The sequence below is a fragment of the Platalea leucorodia genome (genome assembly GCF_965183815.1).
Source record: "Platalea leucorodia genome assembly, chromosome: 4".
In the NCBI taxonomy this organism is placed as follows: domain Eukaryota; kingdom Metazoa; phylum Chordata; class Aves; order Pelecaniformes; family Threskiornithidae; genus Platalea; species Platalea leucorodia.
Window position 1 is genome coordinate 21,821,561 of NC_138826.1, and position 19,996 is coordinate 21,841,556.

Here is a 19,996-nt window from a genome sequence, read left to right on the forward strand (position 1 = left end):
GATGTGAAACTGCTCTATCAGTATAAAGACCAGTGAAAGGTTGGCTGAAAAAAGTGGTGATGCTTTTCCTGCTTGAATGAACAAATCACAGGTGCTTGTCACAGTAATGACAAAAATCACAGGTGCCCCCCCATCAGGACTGAAGCCACAGAAGTTGAGAGCAGCCGAAGGGCAGGGTTAGGAGTGCTTGCTCTGGCCAGCAGGCAGTGTATCTGATGTGGCAGGTCTCTCCTTGTGCCACCGGTGGTTTCTGCTGCTGGGACAGTGGTGTGGGGGAAGAGCACAAAGAAAATTGCAGCACCTGGGTCTTTAGTTATCCCCGTGAGCAGCAGATGCTAACAGGGCTGTGCACAGGCTCAGTTCTTGTATGGACTGAAAGATTATATTTTTCCAGGACTTGTACCAGATGCAAAGCTTCCTCTCTGATTCACAGGGTGGTTATGAGGGGAGTCCTGTTTGTCTGCATCTGTCTGAACAGAGCTGCTGCTGAAAGCCAAGTGAATTCTGCTGTGGAGATAGGAGGAAGGACTAGTGCTTATGGTTAGCAAAGGTGTCTGGCCCAAAAGCCATGGAAGAACCATGAGATGACATCAGCCATGTCAGGCTTGCAGTACTACTGTGGCACGTTTAATTAAGGCATTGGGGGTCAATGGGATGCTTGTGGGAGCAACCTTGAGATGAATGTTGGTCTGTGAAGCACCAGCGCCACTATAGCACTCTTGACCATTGCTGCTGAATGAGTGTCAGTGTGAATGCTTTGTTTCAGGCATAGGGCAGAGACCAGCCATTGTCATGTTGTAATTCAGATCACTCTGGAAGGAAGTGCTGTATTTGAGCTGTTTTTCATTACTCTTCCGTATTTTTACTTACAGAATCATTTCAAGTTGTGGTAAGAGGCAACGGCTTTTATCATGCAAGAAATATCGACCAGGTACTCTGCAGCTTCAAGCTCAACGACAGCCTTACTATCAGTAAGTTTGCAGGCTGGTGGATTCCAGTGCCCTCTGTGGCTGTGTCACCTCACGAGTGACCTCTCATCCATGTTGGGGGCGTCCTTGCAGTGGATATGGGGGGAGCTGAGTAGGGATCTACCCCTAACAGAAGCTTGAAATGCATCTTTAGTCAATCCTGTGACCTGTGGGCATTGTGTCACAAGGGCTTACGCAGGGTGTGCTGCTGCACAATGAATTTCAGCGTCATTGTAATGGTGCACGTGGGTGATGCATACAGCCATTGAGGACTGGGTATCAGGTTTTAAGAGGGAGAAATAAAATTGCTTCCTATTCCCTTGTTCATCAAAAGATATAATGCTACCTTGATCCTCTGGTGGTGTCCTCAGACTCTTTATTCACCAATTCAGGAGACACTCACCATAAAGCAGGGCCCTCCCAGGCCTCCTCCGTTCCTCTCTGACGCCAGTTGCTGGTCTCATCTCAGCGAGCATGTAACACGGAAACTCTCTGTCATCGCTGCGCTAAACGGTCTTTTGTTTGCTGTCTCAGCAGCCAGGCAAAGGACTGAATGGCCAAAAAAGATTGAGTGTCCAGTTTCTCAGCAGTCCTCTCTTATTCCCAAGAAGCAGTGTATGTCTGGCAGGGTGAAGCACAGTGTGGGGAGGGGAACTTTGCTCCTTTTCTGTATATGCTACCCTTGTTGGCTGAGCACAGTAGAGGCTTTCATATCCTGTCGCGGTCAGACTGGTGCCTTCCCTAGCAGTGAATTCACTTACAAGAGGGAGCACATGAATTGCGCCTTCATTTTCCATCCTAGTTGCCTACGTGGAGGCTGCATTAAATAAACTCTGGTGGTCTTGCTCTCATTCCACTTACAGATGCCCTTTGCCAGGGATTTGTTTCTTGTGGTTTACCAGGTAGACAGACTTATGGTTTTTTTCTTCCTTGTCCCTAATGCACTGGCATCTTGACTGGACTTCACACAGTGAGTGCTGACCCAGGCCTGAAAGTACACAGGAGGAAAACTACCCTAATTCCACATCTCCATGCTGTGTTCTCCTTGGGTTAGGTCTGCAACAGATGTGATGAGACACTGATCTATGCTGGCTGGCTTTTTTCCCCCTTCAGGCTGCCCCTAAAACATATCACTGTAATTTCCATGGTCTCATCTCTGCCAAAACAGGGAAATGAGCTTTGTCTTCAGGTGTGCTTGGGGTGGGTGAAGCATGAAAGAACAACTCTCATATCTGTTGTTGCTCAAGTTAATTCTTTTTCCTAGGTAGAAAGAGTAATCAAGCCTCTAAAGTTTAAATAAGCTGGCAGCTTTTACCAGCCCCTAATTCACTTGGGATGGACTTTTGTGAACCAGTGTTTCTCTGGACTAGTACCTTAGATGCTTTGGGCCATTTGGAGCTAAGGTGTGGTCACAGCAGTGACTTGCTTGCTCTTGTGCCTCAGCTTGCGTACTTTTAGTGGAGTGGCATTGCACGATTACTGCTGGGCCTTCTCTGTGTGTTCATGGGACTTAGCTTTCTGGATGTGGCTTTTGAAAGCAACAGGATTAGGACTGCTGACTCTTGGAGCAGCAGAGTGCAGGGAGGTGGGAAAACACCCATGGCCTTGCTTTTGACTCTGCCTGCACCAGACCTCTGTAAACGTGGGCTGTTTCCGGATGATGCTGCCACAGAGGGGAGGCTGGGGACAGGAAAAGCAGCAGCTAGAGCAGGACAGGTCCTCACAGTAGCATCAGTCATGGCCCCTCTCTGCCTGTTTCCTGTATATGACCAACCATGGGTTTTTTGTTTCCTCTGGTGTCTGTCCACTTCAGCTCCACCCCATTTCTGGTCTTCCTTTTCCCTGGGCTCAAACAGTGCAGCCTTGGCTTCTCCTCTGTGTGTGTGTTTGGAAGTAGGTAGGCAAAAATTGAACCCTATACTTTTGACCTCTTGAGTAACTTGTGGGGTTAGAGTATTCAGCATGAGTAGAGTTTGCATGCACTTGTCAGATAGACAAGATGAATATTGCTCAAAGCTGGCTTCAAAATGGCTGATCACTGCTGTCAGGAACAGAGATGCACTTCTATTTCTTAGCTGTGGTATCTCTAGCCTGATAACATATTGGCATCAACAAGAACAGTCATCCTAGTACTTGGCTTTGTAATCAGTACCATTGGGGAATATTGGCACTTGCCTATATATTGAATTCGTCTGTGGCTCTCATTGGTGTCAACACTTCTCCAGGGGGTGGCCTGCTTGGGACAATTTCTTTTTTTCATTTCCGACAGTTATATTCATTTCTTTTCAGATGAAAAGCCAACCCTTGTTCATGATACTTACTTACTTTGTCCTGCCCCAGTGATAGAAGATGCTGGACAGTAAGTATTGCTTTCTAGCATGTGTTGAGAGAGGGGGACTTCTGGATGAGGATGTCATTACTGAGCCAAGGGCTCAGAATTTTGCCCAAAGTGCCAAGCTAATAAATTTGTGCGTGTGTAGCAGGATTACCTCCATCCCTTTTGTGCCAAATCCTCTCCTAGTAGGAGCCAGCATGGCTCTATTCAATGTTGGATCTTTAGCACAGCTTAACAAAAGGCCTTGTTGGACCATGGTCCTTTATCATAGATTCATCAAATGGTGATTTCCCCTCTGTTCCTATATCCTGTTTTTTCAGACCAAAAGGTAATTGAATTCCAGGAAAACTTTTAATTTTGATTGAAAAGAGCTGCTTGATTTGAATTCTTTTGCTGCTGTTGTAGATGGTGCTTCCTGTGTTTTGCCCTGCTCTGGCTAGTGTTGGTATTTTTCAACTGTTGTAATCCTGCAGACTCCTGGGAGACATGGCACAAGGCCCTACCTTCTCCCTGGATGATCTTGTGGGTGCTGAAATACTGTACTGGGGATAAGGGGGAATGCCTCCCTCCCCTTCCCTATTTGTGGGTGAGGAAAAGTTGTTTGGTGGGTCTTTTGTAGGTTATTTTGTTTGGTTGTGTTTGTGGTGTGTGTTTTTTGTTTTTGTTTTTTTCTTTGGACCCTTTCTCTGATATTGGAGAATGGCTAGGGCCAAATTCTTCTTTAATTTCACTATCATTTCAGTGTTTTTACCCCTTGACCTCAGTGCATGTATTACTTGGATATAAAAGAAAACACATTCTGGCTCTTAAGCTACAGAAGGGGTTTAAAAGGGGGAAAAAAAAAAAAAAGCCTTGAAGTTTCTTGTGCTATCTAGGGTAGTATTGCAAATGTCTGAGGCTTCATGTTATGACTCACTGTCCTAGTACCCTTTGCCCCTGGTGGAATGGAGGTTTTTTAATAAAGAGCATATGCCCCGACTCAATTAAGTCAACATAAAAAGGGTAGCTCCTGGGCAAGTGGAGAGACAAATGCAGGTAAGCACCTGAAGCCATGAAAGTGCCTTGACTCAGCAGGATGTTTTATCCATGCGTGTTCATGAGCCAATGGCTAAAACACAGCCAGAATAAGGGGAACAATGGGTATAAAGATGACACTAAAAATAAGTGTATCTGTTTTGTGCTTTAGGGTGGTTTTCCTACAAGTCAGCATGAACAACGGGCTAACGTTTATCTCCAGCTCTGTCAGCATCACCAGCACACAATGTGTAAGTAATTGCAATGGGGCTTGACAGAGAAACCATGAGATCCTGGAAAGAGATGGTGGCTCTTCAGGCAAAGCCTTCTTGAGCGTGCGTGAGCTCTCTACAGCTTCTGCATCACAGTTATTGACTGGATCCCAGCAGTTCTTTGAAAAATAACCAGGGCTAGTTAAGATTAAATCGTTATTGATGATGCATAGTTCATGATAGATTTACTGAATAAAAAATTAGAACAGAACACCCTGCCCATTCCTATCCCAGGAAAGAGAGATCCTCAAAGCTAGGATCTGACTAGAAGGGAATCTGGGAAAATGAGGGAAGGAACATCAGGAAGCAACACCCTGTTGAGCTTTGGGATCCCTTATGGCATCTGGGGTGAAAGGTGCAACCACCAGGACTTGGATCTGGAAGGGCCACAGCATGGAAGGTCATCCAAATTTACATGGTTATTTTTTGGTTGGAGCTTATAGCATCTGTTCTTAGACCACCACAATTTGCCTTTACTAGTTCAGGATTCGCTAAGGTGTTTTTACAGTTTTAGTGACAGGAGCTGGTTGCTTTTCTCTTGGTGTCACGGGGGATGACCAGAAAGAGATAGCAGCCTCAGATCCTGGGATGAGCTTCTTGATAAAAGGCTGCTGCTCAGCCCAGCCAAAGGAGAATGTGCTGCTGTGGAACAGTGATGGTGGTGATATGAGCATCTCCTGGTCAAAGAGACTACCTATCTCCAGGTGGAGTGTCAGGGGCCAACAGCTAGAAGTGATCCTTTATCAAAACCTGATTTTAGAATGAAACAATCAAAATGAAGAAGCTGACTACTAGATAAGCAGTCTTACTCCTTACTGTGGAGTAAAAATAGGCAACGCCCATAGCTGGTGCAAGCAAGTACAGTAGCTGAAGACTTGGCCTTGTGCTTGCGGACTAAACAAAGTTTGCTGAAGTGTACCTGATAGCAAACACTTTGTATCAAAGTTGAGCTTTATTGTTATTAGTGTCAAAAGGACTTTTATAGCCTACGCCAAATGCTGTCATATTGGTTTGTAATCATTGCTGGCCTTTTTGACAGCTGCAGAACAGAAGGGCAGGAATGAAGATAGAGGCAGTGACTGGAACTTGCAAATATGATTTTCTGATGTTTTCAGCAATGAAGCTGGGAAATTTCGCACCAGATTGCTGCAACAGTCTGGGGTGCAGGGACTCGGAATTTAGTAGAGATGTGTTTACCGCTTCACCTGATTCTTATTTTTCCAAAACTTTCCTCCAAATTTGTTACACTGAAGACTGATATTTTCACATTTTATTCCTCTCTTCTACCTCAGGTACAATAAAACCTTTTGAATCTGCAGTGAAACACAAGTGTTAACTGGTGCGTTTAGTTATCCATATGTAGTTTATTTCTGATGAAGACTGAAGTCTTAGCCCTAGGTGGGCTTCCTACAGGCCAGAACATGGATGGAAGAAGCTTTCCTCTCAGTAGCCTTAGGATAAAGAGAGGAATCCAATCTCCAGTCCTGTCAATCTGACAATTTTTGACCAGCCTCTTGCAGATTGAATGTGAAGGAGGCAGGGAGCCTGATTCTCAGCTGGTACAAAAAAAAAAAGAGACTCTCGCTCCAGTTACATCCCATAAGCAGGGAGGTTGGCAGTTCAGTTTCTAACTTTGTCTTAATTTCATGCATTTCACTCTTCTCGTTTTAGAGACTCCCTCCATTTCCTTTCCTCTCCCGTTTCCCTTTCTGTGGGTGGCAGTTAGCTGGCCTGCTCAGCTCTCCTCCCCAGCTGGCCCTTCTGTCCTTTCTGTACAGTAAGTATCTTCACTTTACTCCTAAAGCCTCTGTGTGATCCCTGTGCTTATTTCTGTTCAGCTGCATGGTCTGCTATTTCCTTTTCAAAGTCCAGCTTCACTATGATGCTTTGTATATTTAATCATTAAAAGAGAACTCTTTAGGTTCTTGCTGCCAGCAGCTCCCGAGCTGCTGCTGGCAAATGTCTCAGCGATTTATATGAGCACTTAGCATGGGAAAAGCAACGCCTGGGAACAAAGGCTACAAGACAAGGAGGTAATGTGTGTTTGGAGTAACAGTAGCAGTGGTATGTGCATCTGTGGCTCATGCACTGCATTGGTGCTGTGCTTGGATTTGTCTTTTAAGGAGTGCAGCAATACCTCTTAAAGTTATGCTTGACTTCTACTCATCCTTTCCTCAGCAAACTGACTTCACTGGGAATTCATGCCACCCAAGTGTCTGCTTTCCAGATGTGTTAGTGCTACATGGGGCCATAGGAGCGCCAGAGAGGGGGGCTGCAGCACTGAATTGCAGCTGGGTGTCTTCTAACAGGGCTCCTCTGAGCCGGGGGTCTGGCACATACCGCAGCACTCCACCTTGGCTTTCAGCTGCTCCCTGACCAAATGAATGAGGTGAGCTAAATAGTGTATCCAAAAACAGGTCAGTTTGCATCTATAACAAGAAGCCACAAAGCAGCGGAGAGATGGTGATGCTGTGACACAAAGATATGGGATACTGAGCTACCTGCCTAAAAGCATGGAGTGGGAGCCATGGTTGTGTTAGTCTCATCTTAAACATGTCAGTCCCGACGGCTCGAGGATTTGGCCTGAGAAAGAACTAGGTACCACCCAAGTCAGCCACTCGGGATCTTACCCAGACTTTGCAAAGCTCTTATCAGCTGGTACTTTCTTTTCCACCCTCAGCCTTTTCATTGTCCGAGGGGAAAACAAACTCACATGGAACAGTGAAAGGAACTCCTCTTGTAAGAGTGGGCTAAGCATCAGTTTCTGGTGTCATGGGAATTCAGCAAGTAGTTTCAGATTTAATAAGGTGAATTTCATGGACTTTATCCTTCATAAATCTTCTTTGGAATTTGCTTTCTTTCCATTTCTCCTCCCACCAATCCTTCTTTGAAAATATCTTACAGCTTCCTCTCTAGCCAGCTCCTATTCCCTCGGCCTGATTCACAGACCTTTCTTCAAGCTCTTTTCACATCTTCCTAGTCCCAGGCTCTTCTCTAGTTTGCTGCCAGGTTTTGCCTGTTCTCTGGTACCCCTGTTGCTGGTGAATTGAACCTCTTCTCAAACTTACAAAATCTACCATTGAAGAGGTTTCTTTTCCCAGTATAAAAGAAATGGCTGGAGCACCAGAGCTAATCTTAACCTCATCCCAGAGCCCAGCACAGTCCAAGGAAACGGCATGTCCCAGCATGCCACTGCCCATCTGCAGCAAATGTTTAATTTCCAAAAAGCCATGTGCTCTGTATGTTCTGCAGGGGCAAAGCAGCATATGAAGGCCTGCTTTCCTGTAGTCATCAGAGCAATACACAGAGTTAATACCTCTTCTGAGCACACTGACATGAAATGCTCTGAGTACAAAGAATTCATCAAGATTTACTCAGGATAATCAGAGCTGTGATTCTTTTTGGCTGCCTGGCTGTTCTGAAAAGCTAATTTCAAGTGTTAACAGTTGAAATTTTTTGGATTCTATTCATTGTAAAGAAAATTTAACTTTGATTTTGAATGTAGACCATTAGCTATCCAGCCCTGGAGTCCCACCATTCTCTGCAGAGAAATAGATGGAATAAAAGAATGAGAAGTGCTTAAGATCATGATTACAGCATCTCATTTAAAATAGTCAAACCAGCCCTAGGAAGCATACAAAGAACCAGCAGCATTAAGGACTAGTTTGCATAATCGCTCAGGCTGGGGGTTGCGTGTGCAGTTTGAGTCAAGAGGCAATATAAGGAAGGCTTGGGAGCTGATGAGGCTGAGTAAGTTGTGCTCTGGTCTGTGATGTTGACATGCGAACAGTTACCCATAAGGTCTTAGCTCCAATATTCCCATTATTTGAATATCAGCATTTGCATATTCTGTATCTCTAGTGATGAAAGGTTACTCTGCACACCTGAGAGTCTGTGGTCATGTAGTTTGCAATGCCCCTCTGCCAATGTTAAGGGATCTCTCAGCACAGATTTAGGAATGGTTTGTATACGAGTTTAACACCCTCAGCTCTAGTGGGCTATAACATACCATAAATTTATACATAAATTATACATATAAACATCACAAACAGGAGGTGCTTCCCTGAATCATGAATTCAAATACAGATTTGTCACACCAAATACTGATGTGACCCTAATGATAATAGTGATTGACTGCACAATTTACCTGAGACCTCATAGTGAGGGAAACCTGGCTCATTTTGCCCAGCCTAATTGTGTAACTTCAGGGCTCCTGCCTTGTTTGTGACACACGCAGGTAACTCAGAAGTAATCATCTTGTTTGCAGCTGACTGGGACCATCCTTTTCATTGCTCTCCTGATTCTCTTTCTACTGTTGGCTCTGGCTCTTCTGTGGTGGTTCTGGCCCCTTTGCTGCACAGTGGTAAGTACAGGTTTTTATTCTTCTGGCTTGGTTTCATCTCTTCTCTGTGAAAGCACAGAGTTAAAGTGTTGGAGTGGGTGGTTACCTTTGTTTAAGAAAAATGGTTTGTAAGGCCCCAATTCAACAAATTGCTTAAAGTGCTTGTTGAAGTCACTCGAGTCTGGGTTTTTGAATGTTGCAAGGCCTACGTGATTTTGACACTGAATGAGAAGTTTGCTCGTGGACGTGACCCAAGTTTCTGTGGGGAAACCTGCTGCAGAAAAAGTGTAATGGAACTGTTTTATTAATATGTGCATAAGCTGTTACAGTCCTTTTTAAAGACAAGAGTTAGGCTTTCTTTTTTTATTCTGAGGAGCTGCATATTCTGAGTGAATATTTTTGCACTAGCTTGGCAATTATGTGACACTTCTAAGGCAGAACTACCAGAACATGGAGCTGTATTATAAGTTACTTAATAGGGCACTTCTTGACTAATGTGTTCAATGTGATGGATTTAGCTTCTCATCTGCGTTTATTTTATGCCTGCTGAAAAGCAGTGGGGCTAGTGAGAGGATTGAATGTGGGGGAATGGAGCAGGGCAACGCATCTGTGATATGAGCAAGAAAGCAGAGAGGACATAGCATTGAGACGGATGAACCCTACCGTTATCTCAGATTTCTCCCATTGTTTATATATTCCAGGTAATCAAGGAGCCGCCGCCACCACCACCTCCAGAGCCTGTAAGTAGGCTATTTTTGAGCTGTTGCACTGTCTGCAGCCACTGTAGTGTATTGTGCTGCCCAGGAACGTCAGCCCTGTAGGTGTCTTAATAACACCTTGAAGGCTGTGAGAGGAAGTCTCTTGGGTCAGGATAGTTTATTTCTGCCTTCTGGCCTCTTTATATACATACAGTAAGATTATTTCTGTCCACAGAAAATAGTTGCATAACTCAGAAGTCCACAGACCAACAGTTCCTATGGTATTTTGTTCCTTCTGCTGCACATCAAACAGGTGTGTAAGCAAATCTTTGCTTCTTAAGCTGTGCTGAAAGCTGTTCCTCCTCCAGTAAAGCTGCTGCTGGTCTCAGCAGGAGTTTAGCCCAGATTGGCAGTAAGGAACAAAGTCTGGCAGCTGAAGAAAGGACAGTGAAGGCCACATTCTTGTGGCTTTGCTACAGGAGAGGAAGACAAGAGCCTGCCCCAGCTGTGGCTCTGCTGCAGTGACCTTTGGAAGGACATTTAGCCTTTCTCCATTTAGGTTGTGAGCTGTTTGAGGCAGGGTTGTCTTTAGGTCTTTTTGGGACAGTAACACACTGACCCTGACCTCAGCTTAATTTCACTCTACTAATTTAATGAAAATAATAGTAGTAAATAGAAGTAGCTCCAGAGAAAACTCATCCCTGCCTTTATTTCTTTCCTAGGCATAGAAAGTTAAATGGTGGAAAAATACTTGCCTAACCCACAAGAGAAGCTTACAGTTTACTGCTAACTTGCTGTAACTTGGCATGAATATCAGGAGGCAACCACAGCTGCTGTTTTGAGGTTGCCAGAGGCCACCATTACTGTGTATGTGATCCTGTTGCTTGTCCTGGGCATCAGCACTGTGACAACTTAACTTTAGAATATGCACCAAAAATCATGCTGGTTTTAGGGTGATTAGTGTTGTCATGAAGCACGCAATTGCAGCCATGCTATGTTTGAAGGAGGTTTCAGAGAGCATCACACCCCTGCAGCAGAGTTCCCAGATGCTTTGTGATTATTCTGATCAGCAGAGATTTTTAAATGCAATCAAAGAGACTGTGAGCTGACGTAAGCCTCCAGGAATAGCACAGAATACAGAGGTTATCCATCCCTTCACTTGGCCTTGTCTTTATCTAGTATGGATTGTTGTTTCGTTATACTTAGCACTAGCCTCCCTAGGTATGGTGACCTGCCCTTTAGCTGATGTAGTCTGGTATTGCTGCTATTAAACTGAATATAGTTATCTAAAACTTGTTCTAAACCACAAGCATTAGATTTCCATTACTTTTCAAAATGTATGTAGTAGCTGTTGATGTTGCTTTGCTATGCGTTCAGTGTAGGAGATATTTAGTATAAATACTTTATCAGCTGGAAAAGTATCAGCCATCACTATTAGCTGTGTCCTGCTACTGTCAGGCTTGCCAGCGATAAGGGTTGTTAGACATGAAGACTTGAAATCTGTGTTACATCCCATGGAAGAGGCAGGATATTTTATATAGTACTCAAGTTCACAATGAAATCAAATATAAATGAATTAAAACTCTTGATGTAGTTCACTGGGTACTGTTTTAGATGTGGCACAAAATGGGATAAAATTTGTTTGTATGTTTCTTATACTCTTAAAAAAAAACAAAAACAAAAACCAAAAAAACCAAACAAAACAAACAAACAAACAAAAACACAACACCAAACCAACAACAAAACCCAACACCAAACCACAGTGCCTTCTTTGTATATTTATTTCCCTGACTTAGGATAAAAACAAAACAACAACAAAAAACTCCAACCAAAAAAAAAAAAAACCAAACCAAAACAAAAAAAAAAATCAAACTCAAACACCCTTACTAGTTAATGGAAATGTCAGCTCTAGTCTTGCCTGGCCATATTAAAGAACTTGTTGGAGGAACTGACCCATGAACCATAGCTGAGAGATCAGATGTCACTAGATAACTGATGGGAATACCTTTCTCCAAGGCATCACCTAAGAGTTAAATATGAACAAACAAAAACTAAGGCAGGTTTTTTAAAAGCTGTTATTGGCATTTGGACTCTCAATTCCTTTTACATTCCAATAAAAACACACATAGGGCAACTTTGAGAAAATGTCACCTAGTAATCTGACAATAATTTGTGTCCTTCTCTAGTATTTGAATTTCACTTGTGGTTTTTTTTGGTTTTTGTTTTTGTTTTTGTTTTTTTTTTTAGTAAAAACTACGTTCAGGCAGTGTTTCTAGAAACATACTTTTACTGATGAAAATTAGCAGAAATCACTGTGCCTGGCCAGTCCAAGAGCAGCATGCACATCTGCATATCAGCATGAGGTGCAGTTATTTGTCTTTATTAAAGAGTGTGAGGAATGAAGATGCTCTTGTAGGAGCCTTATTGGGACCTTTCCTCAATTATGTGTGTACTTCGAGAGTGTCATGATATGACTTTCAGTTGCCCCAACTTAGGGTAATGATAGGGAGTCTGAGAAATCCCAGTGACTTCTATCAGCTCAAGACGATAGAGCTGGAGATGTGTTCCCAGGTTTGCCAAACCAGAAACATTTGCCAGCTTTTAGTAAAGCAAGAACAGAACAATGAACCTCAAGTAAAACCCTGATTCAGACTCTCCCACGTTCCAGAAAAATAATCTGCAGTCTTTGTAATTGCAGGTCAAAAACTCTCGATCTGAGCTTCCTGACAATTTGGAGATGCTCCAGTCTGAGTCCTGGTTCCAAACTGTACAGCTTGAGCCAGACTCTACAAAGAATCAAGCAGCGTAGAATAACTGGTTACAGCTGCCATGAGAAAAGGGTCTGATGCACATGTTAGAAAACTCACAGTGGTAGCTTTTTTCCCCTGTTAGGTGACATTAAGTGCTAAAAGCACAATTAATAAATGATTTCTTTGGGCTGATTGCTGCATTTTCTGCATAGCATAGCATAGTGGCAAGCCAGTATAATGTACAATTCATCTCCACTTCGCTTTTCCTTACAAGTCAGTTGTGATTTTGAAGCTCAGTGCATATTTGACTAAATAAAAGCTGCCTGGAAAGAGGAATAGGCAATCCTCTGGCTTCCCTAGTTAAAATTGCAGCTGCAGAGACAAGAGACTTTTGTCTTTTGTCAGCAAATGAGTATAACACACAAAGCCAGATATCCAATGACTGGACCATAGGATGTTCAGTTGTTTTCCATAGTTTATGCTGTTTGTGTGCGAACAGCAGTAATATCTCCCTGTCTTTCCCATAGGAATCAGATGATGAAGATGGATTGCCGAAGAAAAAGTGGCCAACCGTGGACGCATCTTATTATGGAGGTCGAGGTGTTGGTGGGATTAAGAGGATGGAGGTATTCGGCTTGTTCTTTAGTGTTGTAAAAATCAGCACATTTAATTAAAAATTGCAGAAATATGTTTATGTGATTTTTAAAAAGCTACCTTGATGGACTAGAGACTGGAATTTAATTAGGGCTTGTCCACCTGATTGCACCTGCTGTCCAAGTAACAGACATCAAGCTGCCACCATTCGCATGAATAATTAAATGAATCTAGCATTATGAGCCAGAGAAAATTTGCGGGTTAAGAAATGGGATAAGCACCATAAGAAGTTTTAATTTACTGAATCAAACTGTTCAGTGCAGTTGGGTCCAGTTCTTTTGTCTCAGGCAGAGTTAAGCTGGTTTTGAGTATTTGAGGGTGCCATCTACACTGGGTACGGCTGGCTGGCAGCAGTTGGTTTGGGGAATTTAAACCACCAATTTTTCTTTTTTTCCCTCTTTTTTTCTATTTTTTTTTTTCTTCTTTTGGGTTTGGGTGTGGTGCCCCCCCAGGTTAAATATTAATTCCTAATGCACAAAAACATGTCTGTATTGAAATTGGCCAATGAATCAAATCCTGCCCTGGGATTCATGCACAAGCCAGTCTTCTTGTATGAAGTGAGGTGTTACTGTGAAAGAAATTTGCCTTGTGCTGTCCTATGGCATGTACATTCCAGGGAATCAGTGGGTAATGCTGTGATGGGCTACTAACTCCTGTAAATACCCATGTTTGTGAAATCAATTCGATATTCCTAGCCATGGATAATATAAGGCAGGGAATTGTCACTCATCTGTATCAGCTGAGGGCCTAATGATGACTTTTAGGGATGGCACACCAGAAACTCCCACTAGATTTAATTGGTAGCTGAGGGAGGTGGGCTAATGTAAGCTAGCTGAGGATCTGGACCAAACTAGGGCTAACAGAATGAAAGCAATGGCTTCTCAGCAAGTCCCTGCAAGTCTGCGGTTGAAGTATTGCATCTTAATATCCTTAACCATTTTCCTTGGGAGAATTTTATCCTTGATGCTGAGTAACCCTATGGATCGTATATTGTCCTTGAACACAGAGTCACATTTCTGTTTGAGGTAAGTCAGACACCAAAATGATAATTTCAGCTTGAAATAAGTAGTGTATAGTATGTGAAGATAAAGTTACTGACCTCTCTTGTGACTGTGCAAGGTCATCTTTGGAAGAGCTGTTTTTAGTAGTAGCTGCACAAGTTTGAGGGCTGATGCTCTTAAGCTATTCATATACTTGTCCACTGACCCTTTTTTCACTTTTGAACTGATCAACAGGAGCTCCTTAGGGTTAGCTGTAAAGACTGCCTACCTTCAGCTGATGCTGCTGCCTGCTTTTTGCATGAGGCAATGGGAAGTGTATTACACTTGTGTCCTAGCAGAGCTGGGCAGAGTGCTGCAGATTTCACTTGGAAATGAGTTAATCATCTGTCCTGGATGCTGTGAATTCCCACAACACCTTAGGTTACTGGAAGGTGCAAAGGCTGGTAGTTCAAGCAGCTTTTGAGTGAGACTATTTGACTCTTAAATGTGTATTTCTGATAACAGTGGGAGTTTGGTGCCTTCATAAATTTGGCTTCATGTCTGGTGGCATTGGGTCATCTGGTGGGAACTAGATTAATGTCTGTGAAAACCACCTGCTGGTAGCGACTGCTGAAGTGTCTCTACTTAGAATGTGCTCTCCTAACTTCAGGTGCGATGGGGAGACAAGGGGTCAACAGAGGAAGGAGCAAAATTGGAGAAGCCCAAAAATGCTATTATTAAGTTGCCAGAACAGGAGTATGAGCCATGGGAACCCAAGCCAAAGAAGCCCCATGTGAGAAAACCACCTTCCCAGCGGAAATGGTACACTCCAATCAAGGTAATGTGTCTGCCCCTCCATTTTACCAAGTCTCTTATGTCATGCATGTTACTACATGCTGCTTCCTTAGCGCAGCCTTTCTTACGGCAGAGCTGGGAGAGCCTATTTAGAAAATGGCCAGTAACCCTTAACTTTGCCTGTTTCTTGGAACGTGCATTTCACCTGGTACTGTGTTGCTGTAGGTTTTTGAGGAAGAGTGGAGGGTGTGGAGGGCATGAGTAGAGATCTTCCCTCCCTCCGCTCACACCTTCTTTTCAGGTACTTTTGCACTGCCTGGATTGCAACAGCAGATATCTCAGCTCTTAGGGAGGGCCGATGCTGTTTTGTGCCATCTCAAGGCAGCATACAAAGAGGATCAGATAAAGTGCACCGTCCTTGCTTTGATTGCACTGTGGCTAAGGCCTTGGGTTGGGATTCAGCTCTGTTCCCCTCTAGTTCAGCCACAAGATGTAGTGTTTGATTTTGGGCAAGTCGCTCAGTCTCTCCACACTTTCATCCCCGTTTCTCCTGTGTCATTATAGTATCTGGTGTCTCCCTGTCTTTTAATGTATGTATCCTCACACAACCCTTGAGGCAGGGCAGAGCTGTTATCTCTGCTTACAGAGAAGGAAGCTGGAGGGTTAGCGCAGGCCAAGGGAGCAGCATACCATGCTCATCACAGAAACCTGTGGCCATGTCCCAAACCAGTGCTTTGTGGGATGAGGTCCCCCCTCCCCACCATGCTCACAGATCAGCTTAACAGTGCTTGAATTTATTGTCTGGAGAGTACCTGTGAATTTTAAAGCCTGCCTAGGGAGGTAGTCTTGTGGCTGTTTATCCATGCTCCAGCTCACCTCCCATCAGTACAGTGCTTTTGTTGTTCTGCCTTCTGTTACCGTAACACCTGTCTAATTGTGCCTCTTGGGAGTTGTTCACATTAAACTACAGTCATCCTGAGTGAGTTTTGAGCAGGCTGAACTTGGCCCGTTGCATATCAGGTACATGTTACCCCATCAAGGTCTCCTTTCTGGCTGTCCAGATAAACAGTATACAGAAGGCAAGGGCACAGGAGCAATGTTTGTGCCAACAGTTTAATACAGAAAGGCTGGATCAACTAACCTGTAGTTTAATCTCATGTTGTTTTCCCCAAATTTCTTGGTCGTGTGATTTTTATTTTTTTTTTTTCTTTTCTAATTCCAGGGCAAACTTGATGCACTGTGGGCTTTGGTTCGACGAGGCTATGATCAAGTCTCTCTTATGAGACCACAGCCAGGGGATAAGGTAAGGTGTCACAAACACAGTGGCCTGTCACTTCTCTGTTAGCAGCAGCAGTGCTCTTCCCTCCCAACCACCCCACCTTTTTTTTTTTCCCTCTTTTTTTTTTTTTTTTTTTTCTGTGAGCTTGTCTCTTTTCACATAACCCTGAGGCTGAAAATTTGTCACAAGAACCAAAGATTTCAAAATGAGCTAAAATGTTTGCTGTGGCATCTATTTAAAAGTACTGCCCCAAAACGTCAACAGCAATGTCTCCACTGTGATGATTTGAGCAGACTGAGGAAGAAGCTGGCCAACCACAGTAGTATATGAGACCTTTTTCAGCCATATAAGTTCTTAGCCTTTTTTTTTTTCTGGGTACACGTGTTGAACTCAAAGCATAGGTTCTTTGTGTGTGGGTTCTGGGGGACAGCTCGTTTTGAATTTAATATGCAGTAGTCATTCTACAACAGTAATTATCCTTCCTACCCAACTTCATAAAAATGTGTCTCGGATTTAATAAAAGAGTTGTGATTAATGAGAGAAATCACAGTTCAGTGCAGTTGATGAAGAAACAAATTATAGCAAAGTTAATGGAGAATAAAGTTTCTGTAGAATTCTGTGCACACATTTCTTGGTCATATCCTGTACATAGGCAGAGAGTATCTCCTGCCTTGATAAAGTCCATTGGCCAAACATAGGTCAGGAGTAGATTCCTCCTGGGAGGAAGCAGGGAGTTTGTGCCTTTCAGAGCCACAGAGATGTCTGTGTGCTGTCCCGGGTGACTCGCGATAGCTTAGTTCAGAGATCTCACAATTTCCTCGTGAGAGCCTGGCACCGTTACGGTTGTCTCCCTGTTGTTATTCTGAGGGGACAACTCCATAAGAATCAAGTGCTGCTGCTTTGGGCTGTTGCACCTTCAGATTTGACTTTCTGCAGTGGCACTTTAAAACATGAGGACTGAGCAGAGATGACAGCATCCTCCCTGTGGCCCTTCTCTGGCCAGAGTCCATTTCATCATCTTTGCTCTCAGGGGAAGGGGTTATAGGGTTACACCAGTAGGGGCCATAAAGTCCTTTTCTGGGGTAGGAGTGGTACAGAGGCCCTTGTGCTGGGCTTGTTTGCCTAGGTGACTTTCACACCTAATAACAGACTTTAAAAGTAGCCCTAATTTGCATCATCTAGGGCAAATAAGTTGCATCCCTCTGGCTTTTGGCAAAATACCGTTATGGCATTTGTCTAGTTATTAACCAAACATGCAGCTTCAGTATTTAAAGTTTAATCTCTTCCATTTTTCTTTTGGTGTGTAAGGAAACTAAGAACAAACTCAGCTTCCTATGCTACTTTGTAAAATGGTCTTAACTGTTTCACTAAGCTGCATTTTCAAGACAGCTGTGCTCGAGGCACCTTATTTACTTCTTAAGCACGACCTAGAGCTTCTGAATAGGCTCTTTAGGCCCAGCTGTATTTTGATAGCACTAACATTGTATAATATGAATCTATCCTCTGCCTTTCACTCCCTCGGTTGGTACATTTCTATCGGTGCAGAGCACAACAGAGCCTCTGTTAGCCTGCGTGGTCAAGAAACATGCAGGGGGCTGGCTCCGAACAGGGATCCTCAGTTCCTTGCTTTCCAGCTCTGCTACAGGGAAGACGAGGGGCTCAAAAGAGGCAATGTAAAACAGAGAGAGCTGAAGGATTATTGTATCAGGGAGAACATTAGAAAAATCAAATGTACATCTGGGAAATAGGGTGGAAAGAATCCTATTGAGCCAGATTCAGTGGAAGAATAGGATCATCTCTGTTCCCTGGCCTGTGAAATTAACTAAAGCTGAAGAATATTGAAAGCGAAATAAGAAAATGACTAGACATCATTTGCTGTTTAAAAAAAAAAATAAAATAAAATAAAGGACATCACAGGCCTGTATTTCATGAGAAGGCTAGCACAGAAAAGAGTAAGGTTATTATTTACTGTTTGGTTGACTTTTCTAGTAGCAATCCCTCAGTGGAGAATTGGCTCCTTGTGAGTTAGGCTTTTCGTGGGGGGGAAGTGTATAAATATACATGTAGGTACACATAAGTATATATGAGTATGCACACGCATGCACACACTTACTTTGTGGCTGAAGAATGGGGACATCAAGTCAGTGCTATGAGTGACCGGCTGCGTGGAGAGCCTGGAGCTCTGGCTGTGCAGAGCTGAAGGAGCCTGGCAGCCCCAGGAGCAAGCCCACAGCTCCGCTCGACCCAGCCCAGGTGGGGACAAGGTCAATCCTGTACAGGTGTGCTGACAGCAGTCAATGGATTTTTGGTTTACTGTTGGGTAGACATGAAAGTACAGCCTGACTTGCCTCCGTGCATGGTGTTCTTCCAGACCGCACCATCCAGTGGCCAGTGACTGGTGATCTTGGAGAGAGGGACTGCTTTGCTTTGTGGGGTTTTGAGGGATTTGGGGAGGCAGGGGGAAGAGTTCTCTGGGTTTTTTGGTTTGCCTTTTTTTTTGTTTGTTTCATTTTAAGGTAATTTCATAGTTGTCCTGGTTGTTCAGGAAAACTTAGAGCTCAGAAAGCAAAAGAAACACAATTAAACTCTGTTTTGGGAGTGGCATTTGGATTCATAACTCAGAAAATTCCTATCTCTGAATTTCTCAGGATCAGTCAAATTATTATCTTTAAATTTTCAGGGATTACCAGAAATACAGGTTGTTTCCCACTGGAACAAGGTAACTCACTGAAGTTACGTTTTCCAAATTTCTGTTTCACAGTTTACTTCCATTGGAAAAAAAGAAAAGTTTTCGTTTTCCATTTTTATTGCTTCAGTTGGGCATACATTTGCTTTTTGCATCCATTGGGAGAAATTATAGCAGAACACTTTTTTCTGCATAATGAAAATACTAATTATAGAGAAAAGAACATCCACAGTACAGAGAGAAAAATATTTTTCACAAGGCTTTTGGGACAGGGGGAAGATGACAAAGGAGAATTTTTTGACATTAAAACAATCTTTAGAAACTCTTTGAAAAGTGTAATTTCTTTCATCATTTGACAATGAGTACTGTGGTTTGGGAGCTTTTCTCTCCAAAAAGTCTGAAAAATACTTGTAGAAAAACTTTCTGTGATAGTTTTGGTGGACAACAAAATATGTTCAAGTTTTTTGGTATATTCACCAATGTATCTGGTTTTGTCATGGACAAGCAAAAGTCTGTTAGACATTTTTCAGAGCTGTTCAGCATCTTCCCCCACAACACAGCCCTCTTCTCTATTTATTTTTTTTTTCCTGCAAACCATCCAGTGAAGGCAATATTGCTGCCCTAGATTTTCAAATCCTGACTTGTCCCTCACCCCCATCATGAAGTTAAAAATGGCACAGTTTATATTTTTTTTTTTTTTTGAGTCTTCATGTGGTGAAGCCCATTCCAGAGTGTGTGTGAGAGCCTTGCAGTGGAAATTCAGGCTGAAGCATGTGTGCAGGAATACAGGGCTGACTGCTGCAAGGGACTTTCTGTCGTCCTTTGTTCTGGGTGGCCAGGGCTGCTGTCCATCCATCCACATTTCTTCCTTCATCCTGATCCTGTTGCCTTTCCCAAACCACCTGCTCTTTTCCTTACTTGTGCCCCCCTTGAACTCCTGCCCTAGACATTCCCTTCCACTTCCTTCTGTGCCTTCTTCCTCTCCTTGCTGTCTGTCTCTTGTTTCCCTGCACCTCCCCTTGATGAGACAGACTGGTGCCCTGCAGTCCTGCCCTCTGGGAGCAATGGGCTGGTGACCAGCCTCCTTCCCCTGTTCCTCTCACGCTGCAGGAACTGAGCTGCTGGTAGCAGCATGCCCTGGGTTACAGCCTCGCTGCAGAGCTGGCCGAGGCTCCTGAGACCTCCTCTGCCCTTGCTCATGCCTTCCACAGACTTATTGGGAT

At 43.5% G+C, this 19,996-nt stretch overlaps 1 protein-coding gene across 1 annotated transcript in view; it reads left to right on the top strand.

Annotated features, from left to right (window-relative positions):
• The window catches only part of ANTXRL (ANTXR like), a 58,695-nt gene that overhangs the window by 23,685 nt on the left and 15,014 nt on the right, over window positions 1–19,996 (top strand). The window contains exons 10-17 of the mRNA XM_082308076.1: window positions 873–971; window positions 3,258–3,327; window positions 4,490–4,568; window positions 8,857–8,952; window positions 9,633–9,671; window positions 12,907–13,005; window positions 14,684–14,851; window positions 16,031–16,111. Coding sequence (XP_082164202.1) covers window positions 873–971; window positions 3,258–3,327; window positions 4,490–4,568; window positions 8,857–8,952; window positions 9,633–9,671; window positions 12,907–13,005; window positions 14,684–14,851; window positions 16,031–16,111 — 731 coding nt within the window. The remainder of the gene's footprint in view (window positions 1–872; window positions 972–3,257; window positions 3,328–4,489; window positions 4,569–8,856; window positions 8,953–9,632; window positions 9,672–12,906; window positions 13,006–14,683; window positions 14,852–16,030; window positions 16,112–19,996) is intronic.